Source organism: Polyodon spathula, chromosome 22 (assembly GCF_017654505.1).
Source record: "Polyodon spathula isolate WHYD16114869_AA chromosome 22, ASM1765450v1, whole genome shotgun sequence".
Taxonomy (NCBI): Eukaryota; Metazoa; Chordata; class Actinopteri; order Acipenseriformes; family Polyodontidae; genus Polyodon; species Polyodon spathula.
Window position 1 is genome coordinate 22557765 of NC_054555.1, and position 17779 is coordinate 22575543.

The 17779-nt window shown below is 38.4% G+C and overlaps 2 protein-coding genes across 9 annotated transcripts in view; both read right to left on the minus strand.

Moving 5' to 3' along the window:
• Positions 1 to 5017, minus strand: part of LOC121296829 (trichohyalin-like) — a 30966-nt gene extending 25949 nt beyond the window's left edge. For 2 of the 3 annotated variants that reach the window (XM_041222662.1, XM_041222661.1), the window contains exon 1: positions 4638 to 5017. The gene's annotated coding sequence lies outside the window, so the exon portion shown is untranslated. The remainder of the gene's footprint in view (positions 1 to 4637) is intronic. The other variant, XM_041222663.1, reaches the window with a different exon arrangement.
• A 269-nt stretch (positions 5018 to 5286) lies between these two features.
• LOC121297086 (oxysterol-binding protein 2-like) overlaps positions 5287 to 17779 on the minus strand; it is a 102309-nt gene continuing 89816 nt past the window's right edge. For 2 of the 6 annotated variants that reach the window (XM_041223104.1, XM_041223102.1), the window contains 4 exons: positions 16513 to 16697; positions 15224 to 15444; positions 14380 to 14397; positions 5287 to 11926 (listed from right to left, as the gene is read on the minus strand). In XM_041223104.1, coding sequence (XP_041079038.1) covers positions 11784 to 11926; positions 14380 to 14397; positions 15224 to 15444; positions 16513 to 16697 — 567 coding nt within the window. In that variant the 3' untranslated portion in view covers positions 5287 to 11783. The remainder of the gene's footprint in view (positions 11927 to 14379; positions 14398 to 15223; positions 15445 to 16512; positions 16698 to 17779) is intronic. The other 4 variants (XM_041223106.1, XM_041223107.1, XM_041223103.1 and 1 more) reach the window with 2 other exon arrangements.

Below are 17779 nucleotides of genomic sequence, written 5' to 3' on the forward strand. Positions count from 1 at the left end.
TGTCCTGTTCCAGGAACACCTCGCCTTAAAGCCACCTCAGTAAAAAGACCACATCACAATGAAGGCTACTTTTCTGCAGTGCTGATTTTCATCCAGTGACGGTGATGTCAAGTCAAAGCAGTTACAAGTGAAGGCAGTGTGATGAATGTTCTTGCTGTGAAAATCCTGGCTCAAGGCTCTATTACAGGGCAAGGCTTGAGAACAGTATAGGCTGAGTAATGGGGGAATAAATGTAAATTAAAGACGAGAAAGCCACAGTCAAGACACGATGGGGAAGCTAGGGAGCAGCACTAATAGCAACTGGAATCACGTGTACTGGTCTCTGCAGGGGCACCACGACACATGGTCCTACTTTCTTTACATGATCATATAGTAATAGAGGCAAGTATTGTTTATACTGTAATTCTAGACAAAAAGCTTATTGCAGTTCACCAAGTGTTTCTGAATGAATGTGATTTATAGTTGGTAAGAAATGAGTTTCTTTTTTGTCGTTTAACAAAACAGTCACTCACAAGGGCGCTGGAACTAGGGGTGCTGGGGGTGTGGGGCAGGCATTGCATGGCTTCCATCATATGCAGGGATTACAGTTTTGTTCAATGGCTTTCAGCACCCCCACTTTAAAAATTGTTCCAGTGCCATTGACCCTTCATGAAATTATCATTTGATCATATTATGCATCATACAAGTAGACCATCAGGACCATCGCATGTATTGTGATAAATATTATATTATGACTTCCTTTAAAATGCACTGGCCATCAATGGCGCTAATTTTCGATTACTTTACCTAAAGTAGTGCTAATCAGGGTCTGTGAAACCTGCCGAATAAGAACCAAGATGATATCTTGCAAAAAACAGCAAAGTTGGTACCTAACTCTGTATTTATACAAAAGATTTTCCTCAGTCCCTGTGTATCACTTAGTTGGTTCGGGGTTGTGTTTCTCCATACTATAAAAGGTGCCAAATGAATAGCATCAGTAACTTCAAAACACTCCATTGGAATTCTAACGTAAAACAAGGATATATTTTTTTGTGGGTATAGTTTTATCATGTAATGAGAAAGTGCTGGCACTTAGGACAAAGAGCTCAAAGTCAGATAAAGGCAGATTCTGGGAAAAAATGTTGTACTGAGAACCCTGAACCACTTTAATAACAAGGGGAATGTAAAAAATGTAATAATTTTAATGACATTTAACGATAGTTAAAGCAGTTGAAGATTAGTGCTAATCCCAGGCTTTGTGTAAAAACTGTAAACTCTCATTCCTTTAACCCTCAATGCCCTCTTTAAAAAGAGTAGCATGAGCTGGAATCTGATCAAACACGGATAACAAGAATGTATCCAAGTACTTCTAGACAGACAAAGTTTAGTTGAAGAGACCTGACTTAAGCACCACTTCCCAGCTGCATTCCTAGTATTATGGAACGCGGGTGATTCTCAGGGTCCAAAGTAACGATGAGCTGGCACACAATCTTCATGCCCACAATGAAGAGTTAGTTTAGATAATCTGCTGGTCTACAGTGGCGATTTCCATGGCAATGCTCATTTTGTCTACCCAGCTGCTAGCCAGGGTGAGGGCACCGCTCCAAATCACTCTGGCATTCTGAAGTGTGCGACAAAAGTTTCAATAACAGCAACTCAAACCAGCTCATTACCATTTCAAATGTAAAGTACTGTCACTAGACATTTTAATTTTGTTACTTATGGATTTGAAAAAACATACTGAGTTGACCTCTAAAAACATACTGAATTTTTTTTGATGATAACAGAGAAATTGATTTGACCTCAGAGCTTGTGTCTGGCTGCAGCAGTCTGCTCTTTGTTTAGTTTTTAACTAAAGCTATTCTATTAGAATTGCATGTAACAGGTAAAACCAAAGCTATTCTATTAGAATTGCATCCAACAGGTAAAACCAAAGCTAGTGTATTACACTGAACAAAAATATAAACGCAACAAGTAAAGTGTTGGTCCCATGTTTCATGAGCTGAAATAAATGATCCCAGAAATTTTCCATATGCACATATTTCCATATTTCTCTTAAATTTTGTACACAAATTTGTTTACATTGCTGTTAGTGAGCGTTTCTCCTTTGCCAAGATAATCCATCCACCTGACAGGTGTGGCATATCAAGAAGCTGATTAAACAGCATAATCATTAAACATGTGCACCTTGTGCTGGGGACAATAAAAGGCCACTCTAAAATGTGCAGTTTTGTCACACAACACAATGCCACAGATGTTTCAAGTTTTGAGGGAGCATGCAGGAATGTCCACCAGAGCTGTTGCCAGAGAACTGAATGTTCATTTCTCTACCATAAGCCGCCTCCAACTTCGTTTTAGAGAATTTGGCAGTACGTCCAATCGGCCTCACAATCGCAGACCTCGTGTAACCATGCCAGCCCAGGACCTCCACATCCGGCTTCTTCACCTGCGGGATCGTCTGAGGCCAGCCACCCAGACAGCTGATTAAACTGTGGGTTTGCACAACCGAAGAATTTCTGCACAAACTGTCAGAAACCGTCTCAGGGAAGCTCATCTGCATGCTCGTCATCCTCACCAGGGTTTTGACCTGACTGCAGTTCGGCGTTGTAACCGACTGCAGTGGGCAAATGCTCACCTTCGATGGCCACTGGCACGCTGAAGAAGTGTGCTCTTCATGGATGAATCCTGGTTTCAACTGTACCGGGCAGATGGCAGACAGTGTGTATGGTGTTGTGTGGGCGAGCGTTTTGCTGATGTCAACATTGTAAACAGAGCGCCCCATGGTGGGAGAGGGGTTACGGTATGGGCAGGCATAAGCTACAGACAACGAACACAATTGCATTGTATCAACGGCAATTTGAATGCATAGAGATACCGTGACGAGATCCTGAGGCCCATTGTCGTGCCATTCATCCGCCGCCATCACCTCATGCTTCAGCATGATAATGCACGGCCCCATGTCGCAAGGATCTGTACACAATTCCTGGAAGCTGAAAATGTCCCAGTTCTTCCATGGCCTGCATACTCACCAGACATGTCACCCATTGAGCATGTTTGGGATGCTCTGGATCGACGTGTACGACAGCGTGTTCGAGTTCCCGCCAATATCCAGCAACTTCGCACAGCCATTGAAGAGGAGTGGGACAACATTCCACAGGCCACAATCAACAGCCTGATCAACAATATGTGAAGGAAATGTGTTGCGCTGCCTACCTTTTTTTATTTTTATTTTTTTTTTTAAAAGATATCTGTGACCAACAGATGCATATCTGTATTCCCAGTCATGTGAAATCCATAGATTAGGGCCTAATGAATTTATTTCAATTGAATGATTTCCTTATATGCTGTAACTCAGTAAAATCTTTGAAATTGTTGCATGTTGCGTTTATATTTTTGTTCAGTGTAGAATCGCATATAACAGGTAAAACCAAAGCTATTGTATTAGAATTGCCTGTAACAGGTAAAACCAAAGCTATGCTATTAGAATTGCATGTAACAGGTAAAACCAAAGACTATTCTACTGAATATTTTGTAAACGCTTGCATGAGGAAGTATGCTTAGGGAACAGAAAAGCAAAGGAAGTGGAGGGACCCTTTTTAAGGCTGCACCCTGGCACTGCATGCTCCAGTCTGCAGTATGAAATCGATTGATCAGTCGCTAATTTGAAGACATTTTGGTTTACACCAATTACTTATTACCCTGTGCCTCTTTAATATTTTAAGGAAAACACAAACTGAAAAACAATTAATGTACAATAATTAACTGCAGGAGATTCTGTTTTAACTACATTAAAAACCCTTCACATTCACACTGATAAATGTTCTTAGTGTAACCGGCGATACTCACTTCAGATCATGCAATTATTTCCAATACAAAATTGATGACACTTTAAAAAAAAAAAAAAAAATCGTGAGTCAACAGTGTCGGTCAAAATTGATGACACTTAAAAAAAAAAAAAAAAAAACTGAGTTGTCACGGTATCGGTAATTATATTTCAATTATCCAACTGACCACATTGTGTAACACAGTATACCCGACCCATATATATATATATATATATATATATATATATATATATATATATATATATATATATATAATGTTTCACATTCAAATCACTTAGGAATTTCGTATCAGACTTCCTCCAGGACTTTTTTTGTGAATAGACATGAACTGCAAGTTATACCCATCACCTCGCAAATCACTTCCCCCGCCCCTAGACTTACCGACACGCTACTTTACAACAGATTACACTTTGAAAAAAAAATACAACTAAAAAAAAAAAAAAAACATTATAGCAAAACATTCTGTACATTGTCGTTCTTAGCATTAGTATTTGCTATATTGGAATAGGGTTACGAAAACAGTAATTTTATTCTGTGCAACTTGCAAATTAATTTAAAAGAATATTTTGGTTTAAAAACTCCTCATTTAAACCAGCTTTACTCTAGCTCTTGTCTGTGCAAACTAAAAAACAATTCACCAAATGTACGTCAAGAGATACTATTTATTCTGCAAATGGGACACAGGACCTGAAAACTTTCAACTGCACACATTCTTACATAATTTAACCGCAGTGCTAATGCGTTAAACATTGCAAAGAAACATTTCCCAATCATTCAAATTCCCCCATAGTTTAGAATAAAAACTGTACTTACTTTTTTTTTTTCAAAAACTAATTCTTAACTGCAATCTTGAGTTAACCTCCAGTTTCTCATGTGTCTGCAACAACTCCTGCACGTTCCGTTCGTAAAAAAAAACGTGATTGACAAACCCCGGCTCAGGTCGCTTAGCAACCACCAAACGCCGGAGATCTTCAGTCGCTCAGCAACCATGTACGCCGGAAGTGTCTGCTTTTCATGATTGGCGGATGCAGCAGCAGCAGTTGTGAACAAGGGTGCAGTGCAGAAATGTGAGGCGGGAGTTCGAGCGCCAGGGCTGCATGTTTACAACTAAAACTGGGGCGTCATCAACATTACCTGCCCCGCTTGGGTTTCACAGCAAAGGCTGGTTATAAAGATAGTGTACTGATAAACATGCAGACTATATACGCCCTACAGGCACTGCAGTCAGACTCACATAACTTATGGGTTGCTGCTTTTCAGCTGGGCATGTTGGTTCAAGAGCCTTGGTTGTGGTTTAAGGTAAAAGCTCCACTTTTCATTTATTTGCATGAATCCTTGAAAAGCTATGTAGGTTGCTATCTTACCTACCTATTACTGCAAGCAGTAGCTGGTGCAGACCTGTTTGGCTGGAGTTATGGAGTGGCAAGCAGATTTAAAGTGGGGAAGAAGCCTGGCTCGAGTCTCTACAGCTTAGCTTTGAGGTTGTAAATAAACTACAGTATATAATCAACAACTTTCTTTATGGTAGATAATACACAGATTCATGCAAAACAATCAAACAATAAACACTTTGGCACAGAGGTATTATATTTAATAAAACTCATTGGGTTACGGTGTGCATAATTCTACCATGTTTCCTATTCATGTATCTATTTTATAATGCATGTTTTTCAGGGTTTTGGCAGGGCTGTGTCATGAATCCCATTGAGTTCATAAGCATTTCTGTGAGGGGAATATGTCATTGCCATTCTGCTGCTGGCACAGGGTTTTTAAAAACTGGCACAAACTACTTGATGAGCCAGCTTCATATTTTCAATGTTATTCACATTGACCTTGACCAAAGACGGCTGACATACTGTGGTCAAGTTCGATCATGAGGATCATATAGAACAATGAACTGTTTTGTGGTGGTGATTTAAAAAGCTGACATCACGCTTCAAAAGCCTCAGCTCTAAGAGGCCATTTGAGGTAGTGACTTATTTTCAGGGTTTTAGAAACATTACATAACCCATATCAATCGTACAGATCTTTTCAATATATTCTTCTTCACAAACTATTTCGTCAAAGATCAGAAAAATTCAGTGTAAAATTGAAATGTTGGGCAAAGAAAATTTAAATTTTTTTTTTTTTTTTCCTCCTAAAATATAATGAAGACAGGTGGCATCAACAGTGCCAGTAAACTGCAATATTGCTGAGCAAACCTGCTTACTCTTTGATGATATAATTCATCTCTTGTGGGAAAAGGATTCACAATACCACCTACACAACCCTACACAGAAAATATGCAAACAGCTCATATAACAGAGTAGTTAAGGATACCATTTGCATATGAGGGATTTGCAAATTTACTAATACAATTCATAATTTGAAAAAAGTTTAGGGTCATTCAAAAATGTGAACCTTTATGCATTGATCTTGTCTTTCTGTCTCAGTCTACACCCTGAAGACGAATACCTTCCATAATCAAATCCTCGTAGAGAGGATGGGTGGAGACTCTCCCATTAGGGGAGGAACGGCTCATTGTCTATAGATGAATCGTGATAGTTTCTTAACGAGATTTCGTGTATCCTACAGTATGTATCATGATACAGGACCGAAAGCACATCCATTGCTGTAGTTCACTAAATGGTTCTTGAATGAGAAATGTGTGTTTTTTATAGTTGGTATGAATACATGCTTTCCCTAACTCACTTATTTTTTGTCTTTTAACAAAATAGTCACATCATCAAATTATCTTTGGACCTTAAGTTTGACACAAGTAGCCCACCAGGACCATTGCATGCGAGATTAGTGTATCTTTACATCACTCTCTCCCATGTCCGATAATTAATTTTAAACTGTTTTTGTATATATAAAATATAAAGCATCCATTTTTGCACACTTCTAAGAACTACAATATGCTCCATAGTCAACAAAACTTTATTTTATTTTTTTTTAAAGAAGTTTGTATAAATTAAAAGGAAACAAAATAAAACAATAAAATATAAACTCCATTAGAAACTATTAAGAGGTTATTACCGATAGGGCAAACATCTGGTGAACACTTCCCACTGGTCTGGCAATAGCACGGAAGTGATTCACCTGTTAATATGTCTCTTCTGTTTTCAAGTCTTCGTGGATATGTAGTGTACTGCTGCTTCTCCTTGAGTGAACCCTTTAATGCCCAAGACGTGTACAAGACATTTGTTACATTGTAATAATTTGATTTGATCTTCACATTTGTACATTCTGGGCCATATTTACAAGGTGTTTGCCATTCAGAAGGTTAATGTAAGTAGTTTCAAATGGAACTGATCATTTTATATATCTGTTCAGGTTGTGTTGATGTTTGCAATCATTCCAGGTAGTTCTTGTTATACTTAATGTTTTGTTTTCATTATTATTTGTATATTTAGAGTTGCTAGATTAGCCAATGTACCATCTAATGTTCTGTTACTTTGGCTCAATTTGCTTTTCCATTGCTGGCAATACACAGCGCTCGATGGTGCACGCACTCACTTATATAAATACCCTGCTCTTTATATTGCATGCAGCAGGCAAATAGAACAAGAGCAGCCCCTGAACTCAAGGTGAATTGATACCTTAATACAGGCTTATTAAAAACAAACAACAAAAAAACACACACACACAAGTTCCAAACCCCATTTGTAACCTGTTGAACAAACTGTCACCTAGTGAGAGTCGAGGAAAGTAGAATGATTTTACACATTTTGTGAACACTAAGCACCAGTTTTACACTGGCAGACTGGGGGAAAACAACTGTAAAAAATGTACACAATGTTTTCATTAGGCACTAAAGGGTTACGTCAAACAGCAGAAGTTCATGATGGTAAAACCTTTAAGATATAAAATTCAGACAGAAAAAAATCTGTCTTCATCATTTTACCTTGATTACAAAGAAGCGTCAAAGATCAAATAATTCATATAACTAATAAAAGCTTTGATAAAGACAGAAAGCAAAGCTAAAACCCCATTAGATTATTATAATTATTAGTTAAGAAGACCCATGAGCACAGTTGAAGGGTTTTGTATGGAAGCTGAGCTATGTACAGTTCTATCTGATCATTCTGTGTATATCCTAAGCACTTTCAGGTTTTGGGTTTATGCATGGAGTTGTTCGCTACAGTTTATATACATCCATATCATGCATCCTGACAAAATCTAACATGCTGTTTATATTTTTATTACCAGAGGAACTTTGGCATTTTGCTGCTGTTTTTGCTACATAAAATGCAGAAAATAGTTACCATTGGAACCACCATTTTATATTTTCCCTAGGCAAGACTTCAATTTCATGTGTCTTAATGAGCATGGAATTAGTACACTTTTATAGAAAAAAGCATACCAGACTTCAGTTTCAGACACAGATTTGAAATTCACAGACTGTAGCGAACTACCAGACATAAGAAAATGCATTATCCAATTCTGCACACCTCACATTATTGATAAACTGAATTTACAAATAATGGTGTCACCTTTCCAATACATCCACATTTCAAACACTAGATAATAACTTTAAATTACAAAGTTAACAGTTTTGCACCAGTCTGTGTAATGGTAAGAACCATCATGATGTTGTTTTTTCTGACACCGATTTTTGTAAAGGTCACCTGACGGGCAAAACATAGCTTTGGTTCAATGTGAATCACTTCACTAAAGACACAGTCAAAAATACATTTGCTCAGTGGTAATGGCATCAGATTAAATGTCTGTCTACTTAATATTGTTTTACTCAATGCAAAGGGGTGGTATTTGAACAGGTGAAGAGTTACATTCAACCAGCTGGGTAGACATGATTCTGAGAGCTCTGTTGAAGCCACAGGGGTGCCTTAAACTTTTGGGAAATAGATGCCATGACTGAAACAGAAAACGATCTTCAAATTGAAACAGCAATCAGTGAGTGAAGATATCTGTGATACTCCATACCTGCACCAAGTTGCTCTTTAAATGAAATGAAGACAAGTTCATTTTTTCACATAGACCAAACTGGAAGTTTTGTTCATTAAAATCAGTCACCTTGGAAGATTACGCCCAAGAAGAACAATAATGTATTATACAAATTATATTAAAAAAATAAATAAAAAAGCAAATCACACCAAGGTGACGGTTACTAGATTCTATTCTGATAAGTTGAAAGTTGTTGTTTTTTTTTAAATGCAAATTTACAATTTGTTTTTTGTTTAAAACAATTGCACTATATACAGTTTTTATTGAATTTTATTTTCTTCACAACATATTCACAGGAGCAGCTGAGTGGTAGGAATTTTTAACCCAGTGACTTTCTATACCTGTTTCCAGTACCAGCAATGATATATTTTAAAAAGCTATGGATGTGCTGCCACAGGTAGATGTTATACAGACACCTGCTTCCAGACTCACAGAAGTAGAGGATGTGTCATTTCCTAAACTGCACCAGTCTAGTGGAGAATTCCTTTTTAGAGTACAAGGGATTCCTCAGTCACAGCCTGCCTAAGCAGATGTAATTGCTGCTACCTGATGTTTAACACATATTTAAACTGGAAAAGCGTATCACCAGTCTTAAATGGGTATCTTTGAAGCACAGTTAAGCTACTTTGACCATGTTCCTTATGGAATTATATAATCGGCATTAAAAACATGTATTTAAAAATGCCACAAAATTTCATAATGTATCATTTAAGAAATGAATAAAACCTTTTGTAGAGTGTGTAGCGTGTCTCTTATTGCATAGGAGACATCATGCTGTTTGGGTGAGAGGTTCTGTCCATTCAAACTGTGTGAAATGACACCTCTTAAATTACACCATAAATCACAAAAAACAACATTGTGGCCAGGAACTACTATTAAACATGAAAGGGCATTTTTTTAGACGCCAGTTTTGAGCTGTTCATCCATGCACAGGATTAGAATACAGTAATTGGTATAGTTCTCATATCATTTATAATATTTTGGATAACTTATTGGTATTTGATGTTACAGTACAATGCCTGATCCGAGATTTACTTTTGTAATGTAAATACTTGTGTGTTGACTGCCGTTAGCAGCAATCATGTGAACCATGACTGAGGCTCTTAGTTGTTCCAATAATACCATCTAGCCAGTTCTGAACCCCTTCTCTAATTTGGCTTTTGACGTCATCAGGAAGCGAATGGCACCTGCTTGGTGTTTTTCAAAGGAAGGCTTTCACATGTTGTCTTAATGCTGCACTGGTGGCTAATTCAAATCTAATAAATCACAAATTAATAAGAACCAACATCTGATGGGCAAAACGCAGCTTCGGTTCTTTGTCAATCAATTCGCTGAAGCTGCACTAAAGAACATCAGTGTGTCCTGTGTTAATGGCATTGGATGAAATGCCAACTTTGTATTGTTTTATCAAAATAACCCTGGAGGACAAATGGCAGGTCCGTTTGAACTCAGTGGACAACAGCATACCGAGCCAAGACACTAATCTACACTCCCTAGAGTATATGACTTGCCCTGCACACCACACGGCCGTGCCCTGACCAGGTCAGCCACTCAGGAACCCCCAATCTTTTAATTCTTTCAAGCATATTTTTGGTGTTGTGCCACCTGATGACCTCTCTCAAAATTACCTTCAATCTTCCAATTCAAATGAGCTTGCTGTATACTTTCCCAGAGCTTTCTTTCCTCTGGGAACTCGGAGAGAAGGTGTTAAGCACCAGATCCTTCATTTCAGTTTGACAGAGCGGTATTGATTGTCTTTTAAAAGTCCAGGACCTACTGGAAAAAGACACATACTGTACCCTTTCCGGCTTACTAATTGCTCTGTTTTTTAAAGGTATTGTTTCCATTAAGTCCCTTGAGAAGGTACCTTCAAAGAAGCTACACTGGTGGCATTTGTTTGCTTGCAGTGTCTTGACACAGCATGACAGCAAAGTAACATTCCTGATTCAACTTTATACCACACACACTGCTAAAACAGCAAAAGATAAAGTATCCTGTATGTGGCCTTTACATACAGTTCACAAATCATACCTTATTTACTGATTCATTCTGCCTTAGTATTACTATTTTGAATTCATGACCCATTCCTTATTTTATGACCATTTGATATAGTTTGTGTAATAGCATACACAACCTTTAGATAATTCACTGTTATATGGACCAGTCCACTAAATATTACAGTTATCAATATCTGTGTTATTGTTGTTGTTTAGAATCACTTTGTATATCATTTTCTGTTTCACTCATCACATCCTGGTCACTTTTTAAAACTCTTTTAAAAGCATCCCTGCAGCTTCAACAGAGCTTTTAGAAACATGTCTCATCTCAAAATGTTACCATTAATTGATTCCGTGCAACACCTGTGGATAGAACATTTACTGCATTTGAGCCAATCACAGGGAGTGTGGCCGGTGAACAGGTTAATGGTTACACTCTGGTGTACCAGCTGTACTTAGAGATAAGACATGTTTGAGAACTCTATTGGTTTCACAGGGGGGTGATTTAAAAAGTCACCTTGATGTATCGATAAACGGACAATGACATACAAAGAGAATCTTAATAAGCTATTTAAGACCATCTTTCAAACCTGTACAATTAAAAAAGAAAATGTTTAGTTTTAGAAATGATCATCAGAAAAAGCTCAGAGGCTGTATTATTTGAAGCACACCCTGCGACAACAGAAATTCTCTAATTAACCCTGTACCGGACATTACACTTGTGTTTACGCGTCACTGCTGTCACTGGATTGCTATCAAATGCCACCACTGTTTTTCTCTCCTTTCTCTGCCTGTGTTTCTTTCAGAGGGTTACACATTGTAGATCACTGTAGTCGCAGCAAGTGGTCGTTACTTTGCTTGGTTAGTGTCACACACCAAGGAGTCTGGCGGTTGTGAGTAGTTTGGGCTCCAGTGCAGTCTAGATAGATAAAGATATTTATATGCATTTCCTCACTCTTTTTCTCTTTTCTATTGCTGAAATAGAGGTTTTCGAGGTCCATCTGTCTCTGTTTCCTCAGAATATATCAGGGCACTTCTTCCAATCCTTTTTCTCTTTTGCCTCCCAGTAACCCCCCTTATATACAAAAGCAGTCTCCCGAGATATGGGGTCCACCTTCTTCTCAAACCATAGTGGTTGATAGCCTTCGTATTCTTTGCCTGCAGAGATAAAAAACAAGGGAAACCCAATTTATTCCATGCTTTGACTACACCATTAACCTTTTCAGTGCCTTCAGTGTCTTGTGATTTAATTGTCTCTCAATGTACCAATGATGACCGGACAGAAATGAAAAAACGTATTAAAGGGATCTTCATTTTCTTAATATTGAACCTATTTATTTCCTATGTTATGCATTTTGTATAAGCAACAATAGAGTACTACCCAATAGAAGCAACAATAGAGTATTAAAATAAAGGGGTAAGAAATGAAATGTAGATGGTTTAAAATATCCCTTTAACATCACATGCTGTTTTATGAAAGAAGTATGTTTGTAACGTTGTTGACTGCATGACTGTACTGAAACACATATGGACGCTGCATGTGCCCTCCTGAGACACACTGTGGAGCAGTCCAATTTGTTCATCTGGTTTGTACAGACAGGACATAAATAAACAGAGGAGTGTGGGGAGCACTGGGACAAGGGCAGCATTAGGATCAAAGTGTTTCTGCTCACAGTATTAGTGAGACTGAACTCACCTTTACACCAACATTGACTAGGTTACTCACCATTATCATGATCAGATCTGAGGCCTACATCTGACCTGCTAACCGACTGCATCCTGGACATATATTTAAACAATAATGTTCCAAACTGGTGGAGAAACACTGCACAGCTGTTGCACTGTTATCGTTCAGGTGATACAGTTTTTATCCCATAAACACGGCTTACCAAATTAGACTTTTGTCCCTTATAGTAATGGCTTATAATACATATTAACAGTAATAATAATAATACCTAGGTTGTCAGAAAACCCAGCCTTGTTTAATATGCTTTTTTTTACTATGTTATCTACATACTATACTACCCTCCCTACACAATGGGATTTCTGTGAACTATAGAAATATTAACACTTTTACCTGTTGGTTTACACTAGATACAAAGTGCTGTCTACTCAACATACTGAAGTCTCACTATAACCTGCAGTAGTTATCTCCATAGGGGACACATATAAGCAATATTATTAATATTTAAAAAATCAAATACTCATTTATATTAGTGAGAAACAAGCCCCATCCATAGGAATGTAAGTGTAAAAGAACAGTCTGAAAGTTTTGGCATTTCTTGGTCCAAGTTATACTCCACATGTGTAATGCAGCCCACTCTCCCTGTCATTAGATTTAGCAATGAGTCACAAGTGCTCACAGTAACCTGAGTCTATACTTATCAGCTGAGTTTTACATACTTGTTTTTTGCATAAGAAGAATGTTTTAGCATTGTTTTAGTTTCTAAATGTGATCACACATGTAAAGATGAAACATTGGGCCCTACTCACAAAACTTGACTGCTTTATGTAATTGTTTTTTTGGCTTGTGTTTATAAACGTTATCATTGGTGAAACATTCTTTGAACATCTAACCCTGTCCAAAACTGTGTTAGAAAGACTATAAGACATAAACTGCATGACTTGATTTCATTAATCAAAATGGTCTTTGAAAAAAAAAAAAAAAACAGTCTGTGGCAGAGCAAAGCTCTGCCCTTTAAATTGGCAGAGATGGGGTTAACTCCCCCTACCTGCCTGGGTTTATTATGTTCAGGTGGCTAGAGTTGATTAGTTGATTAGGTTGATTAACAATCAATCAGCGCCCAGCCACCTGATATAAAAGGAGGCCTCTGCTTCTCATTTGGGGAGAGGGAGCTGAGGAAGCAGGTTGGTGTTTGTTTTGTGGTTTTTGAATTTTTCTAAATCCAGTGAAGGCATTGCCCAGCCTGGAAACTTTATTTTTGTGAGTTGTTTTTGCTTTATTTATGTTTGAGTATCTGTTATTTTGCCCTAGTGCATTTTATTTTTGTTTATTTATAATAAAATTGTTATTTTTTTGAACTGCAGTCTGTCTCTGGGCCTCTATCCACTTGCCAGCCTGCCACACAGTCCTTAAAAACATTCTTAAAATAAAAGTTTTACAAATAGTCTCCATTAAAGCATTTAATGTTTGTTTTGGTGAAGTAAATAAAGTTTTATAATCTTTAAGGCAAAAGTTCTCAAACTGTTTTGGTTTGGGAGACCCATTTTTAAAAACTATTCCTAATAAGAAGCCCAACTAAAAACAAAGCAAATCACAAACTGTATTGCAGTAAACGCAGATGTTTTTATGTAACCTGTCTCTCACTATACAAAGGAAGGGTCATTTTTCAGTACATTGAATATATCTGTTGTTTTACAAAGGGGAGGTTTCTCGAATTTCCTGGGGGCCCAATTGGCACCCTTTGCTGACCCAGTTTGAGAACATCTGTCTTCACAGCTTGTAAAGGGGACCTCATTCTGGACAGTTTCACAGACGGTGTGTATGTTTGTGGCTGATAAATATAGACCCGGGTCTCATATGCTACTGTACCACGACAAGAAGTCTACAGCGAGCTAAAGGAAAGAGCTTGAGATCATCAGGAACTCACCCGAGTCATATTCAGACTCTGAAGTCATAAAGAGAGAAAGAAAAAGGAAAAAGAAACAAGCAGAGGGATAAGTCAGCATTGTCAAGCTTGTCACATCTAGAGGCCACCGTTAGGCCTGTTCTGCTGTAAAATAGCTCACAGGAAAATATGTGGTTCGGAAATGTGATAAACCCTGTTGAAAACAGCGGTGTTTAAATACTACAGTAATGTGGAGTGGCTCTTGAAAACAGATGGCACTGCAGTCACTGCACAGAGTCTAGCCGTGGCAATTTGGAACATCTTAACTCATCTTTCTTACTTCATTCTTTGATATACATAGTGGTCTTTGCGATTTGATTTTGACAGGATTCAATTCGGCTTTCTTTGATGTGTGGTAAAAGCATTGCAGCACGTAGTAAATAGTAAAGCACAGTCAATAACACATACATATCGGAAGAAAGCCTTGATAAACATGTAACTGCAAAGTACAAGCATATGCTAGGAAATATTATGCAAATGAATTTATGTTAATATGGTATGTCAATTAATAGTCTACAGCTCTTTTCTTGTTAAAGTAAAATGCCACTTAAAGAACAGCAGACAAGCATCAAATTATTTTTTTCTATAAAAGGCATACTGTCAGGTAGCAACTGCCATTAACATTTAAGAGTTGAATTTCAAGCAGGCCACAGGCCAAAAAAAGCTAATGCTGCTTGTCTGGACCGTAACTATTTAACATTTAATAGTGCGTGATTCAGAATTGCTAAATGGTGGATGTTTCTACTAGACGCTTCTTGTAGTATTTCTAAAGCACAGTTTTAGCTAAGCAACACACGCAGTGCTAGGAGTCGTGTGGCCCCCGTACCATCATCCTGAGCCTCCACAGCCTCTGCCTCTCTCCTGCGCCGCACGGCTCTCTGCTTCTCCTCCAGACGCTGCTTCTCCACGTTGGCTTCGTCCCAGCGCCCGCTCTCCATGAGCCGCTGGTCCGGCCGCCGCCGGCTGTCCGTCGGACACACCCCCTCCTCGGGCTCGTTCAGGGTGAGAGCCAGCTCGGAGAAGTGGTACATGTTCTCAGCATTCTCCCTGGAGACAGGTTATACACTTGGTTTATGTAGTATAGACTGCTCTTTTGTGATTGGAGCTAACGAAATAGTTCTACAACGCCTGCCTGTTGTACACTTCCATTCACTGTAATGGGTTTTATTTTAAAAGTACACTTTCTGGGTCAAAGAATATTACCGGCTGCAAAGAACGTCAGTCAATAAAGGAAGCAGCTGGTTGGTTCATGACAGGAAAGAAGCCATTGAAAGTGTTGAAATGTCTCCCACTAGTGGACATGACCAAGCAAGTGCAACACATTTGCATGGCTTGCAAACAGATTTCTTTAACCAAGTGTAGTAGCATGTATCATTTCTTAAGATAAAATTCATGTTTGCTATAACATGGGTCTCTTTAAAAACTGGACATTTTAGACCCATACAATGAAACAGGTAAGATTTATGGGATGACTTTGTTAACTATCACCACTTTAAAGGGAAATTGATAGTACAAGGACTGATCAGTATTCACTACTTATAGCTGTTAGCAAGTGCTTTGGTTTTTCCTTGTTTTAAGGCCCTGGATTTTAATAAAAAAAAGGGCAGGCAAGTGCCGCTTGAGATGGATCAGTGATTCAACTCGGCAACAGGCTGCTGTCACTATGTAGTCAATGGGCTCTTTATAACATGTGTTTATCAAGCTGTGTCGAAGGATTTGGAACCCCAGTAACAGTGAATGGTAGAGATTCTGTACAATCTTGGTTGAAACATTGGATTTCAGTTTTTTATTATCGAGTTGAAAAAAGTTTTCAACTGACTTTGGGGGGTCTGGTTTATAGGCATCTTTAGAATCGAACTCAACAAATTCAACATTTAAACATTTGAAAATGGTTGTAAACTAAATATGGCAATGGGACACTGCAGCTTTAATCTGCTCCATGGTCTTAAATAAATCAAACCTGATTTGACTGGACTTGCTTCTACCTGAGACTGCAGATTGTCCTTGCATTCTTTCCAAACCCAGTAAAACCCTTACATGGGATTCTTCAGAAGAGACATTTTATGGAGCTCAGTCAGCCCTACACGGCTCAATGGCCCTGGTTTAAAGACTCACGGGAGTGGGTATTTCTCCCAGAGCAGTTTGGACGGCAGGGTCTGGTACACTGTCTTTTGCTTGCCCTCGGAGCTGCTGTTCCCTTTACTGCTCTGCACGATTTTCGAATACTCCAGCTTATCATCCCACGTGCCTGAGAGGATGTAGTGCGCCTTCGAATCTCCGTCCGTCACCACGCCTGTTACCTGTGAGAGCAGAGCGAGGTCAAAGCAAAATCGAGAGATTCCCCGGAGGTAAATTAAACTTCAAGCCTTTAGTGTTACTTGTCTTTACCACTGCCCTCATGGTCTACCATCCTCTAAGCAAATGGACATAAATCCACTGCAGTCCCCCTCACTGCCAGCAAAACACACAAAACCGCTGCAAATGCAGAAAAGAACTGTTTAACTTGGACAAGTTTGGTCCTCTGCACAAAGCTTTAACTTTAAACAATCATACTCTGTTTCAATTTATAAAATGCAGCTGTTGTAGAAACTGTTCTCGCTTCTTTAACAACAAGGCTGTACAACAGTTATGAATATGAAATAAAAAAAAAAATGTACATACAAATTTGAAAACACTTTGAAAAAACAAGTTTGTCTCATGAGCTTTGTGTAGGACCGGTTATCATCCATGCTGTTTACTGTACAGCTGTTGAACTGAATTCTAAATCCTTTTGATTGCAGCAGCAGGTTTTACACAGAAGGTGACACATAAGGTCCACGAAGGGATACAAAACAAAAATGTAGAGCTCATGTGTAGGTTTTATATTGTTGGCCAGGAGAGGGCGCCTGTTAAATGTTCCAGCAGATATCTCTTATTATCCTGTAACACTTGCAACTGAATTTGACCCAAAGAAAATGTTACATTCACTACATTCATATGTCTTCAGTCCTTACCACTTTATTTTCACTTTGACTTTGTAAGCCCATTTATCTTTCCACCATATAAATGATCTGCCCCACTAGGACAACTTAAGATTGAGGCTATCCCTGTGCAATTAACAAAATCACACCGCTATCCCAAAACATTAACCCTAAATATCCCATTTCACTTCTCTCTCTCTTTTCCTATATCATTGTTATCTATGTGTTTTAGTTTCTTAGTATTACCTTCATTTCTGATGGAATGTTTTGAAGTTATGGATAAATCTCCACAGAAATCCTGGCATCATAGGCATAATATTGGGAGTCTCTGTCTTTCATTCAGGGGTGAAATGTGCAAGCAAATAGGATGGAATTGGGATCATTTTGATGTGTGGTGCAGATAGTCAATGGGGTGTGGCAGC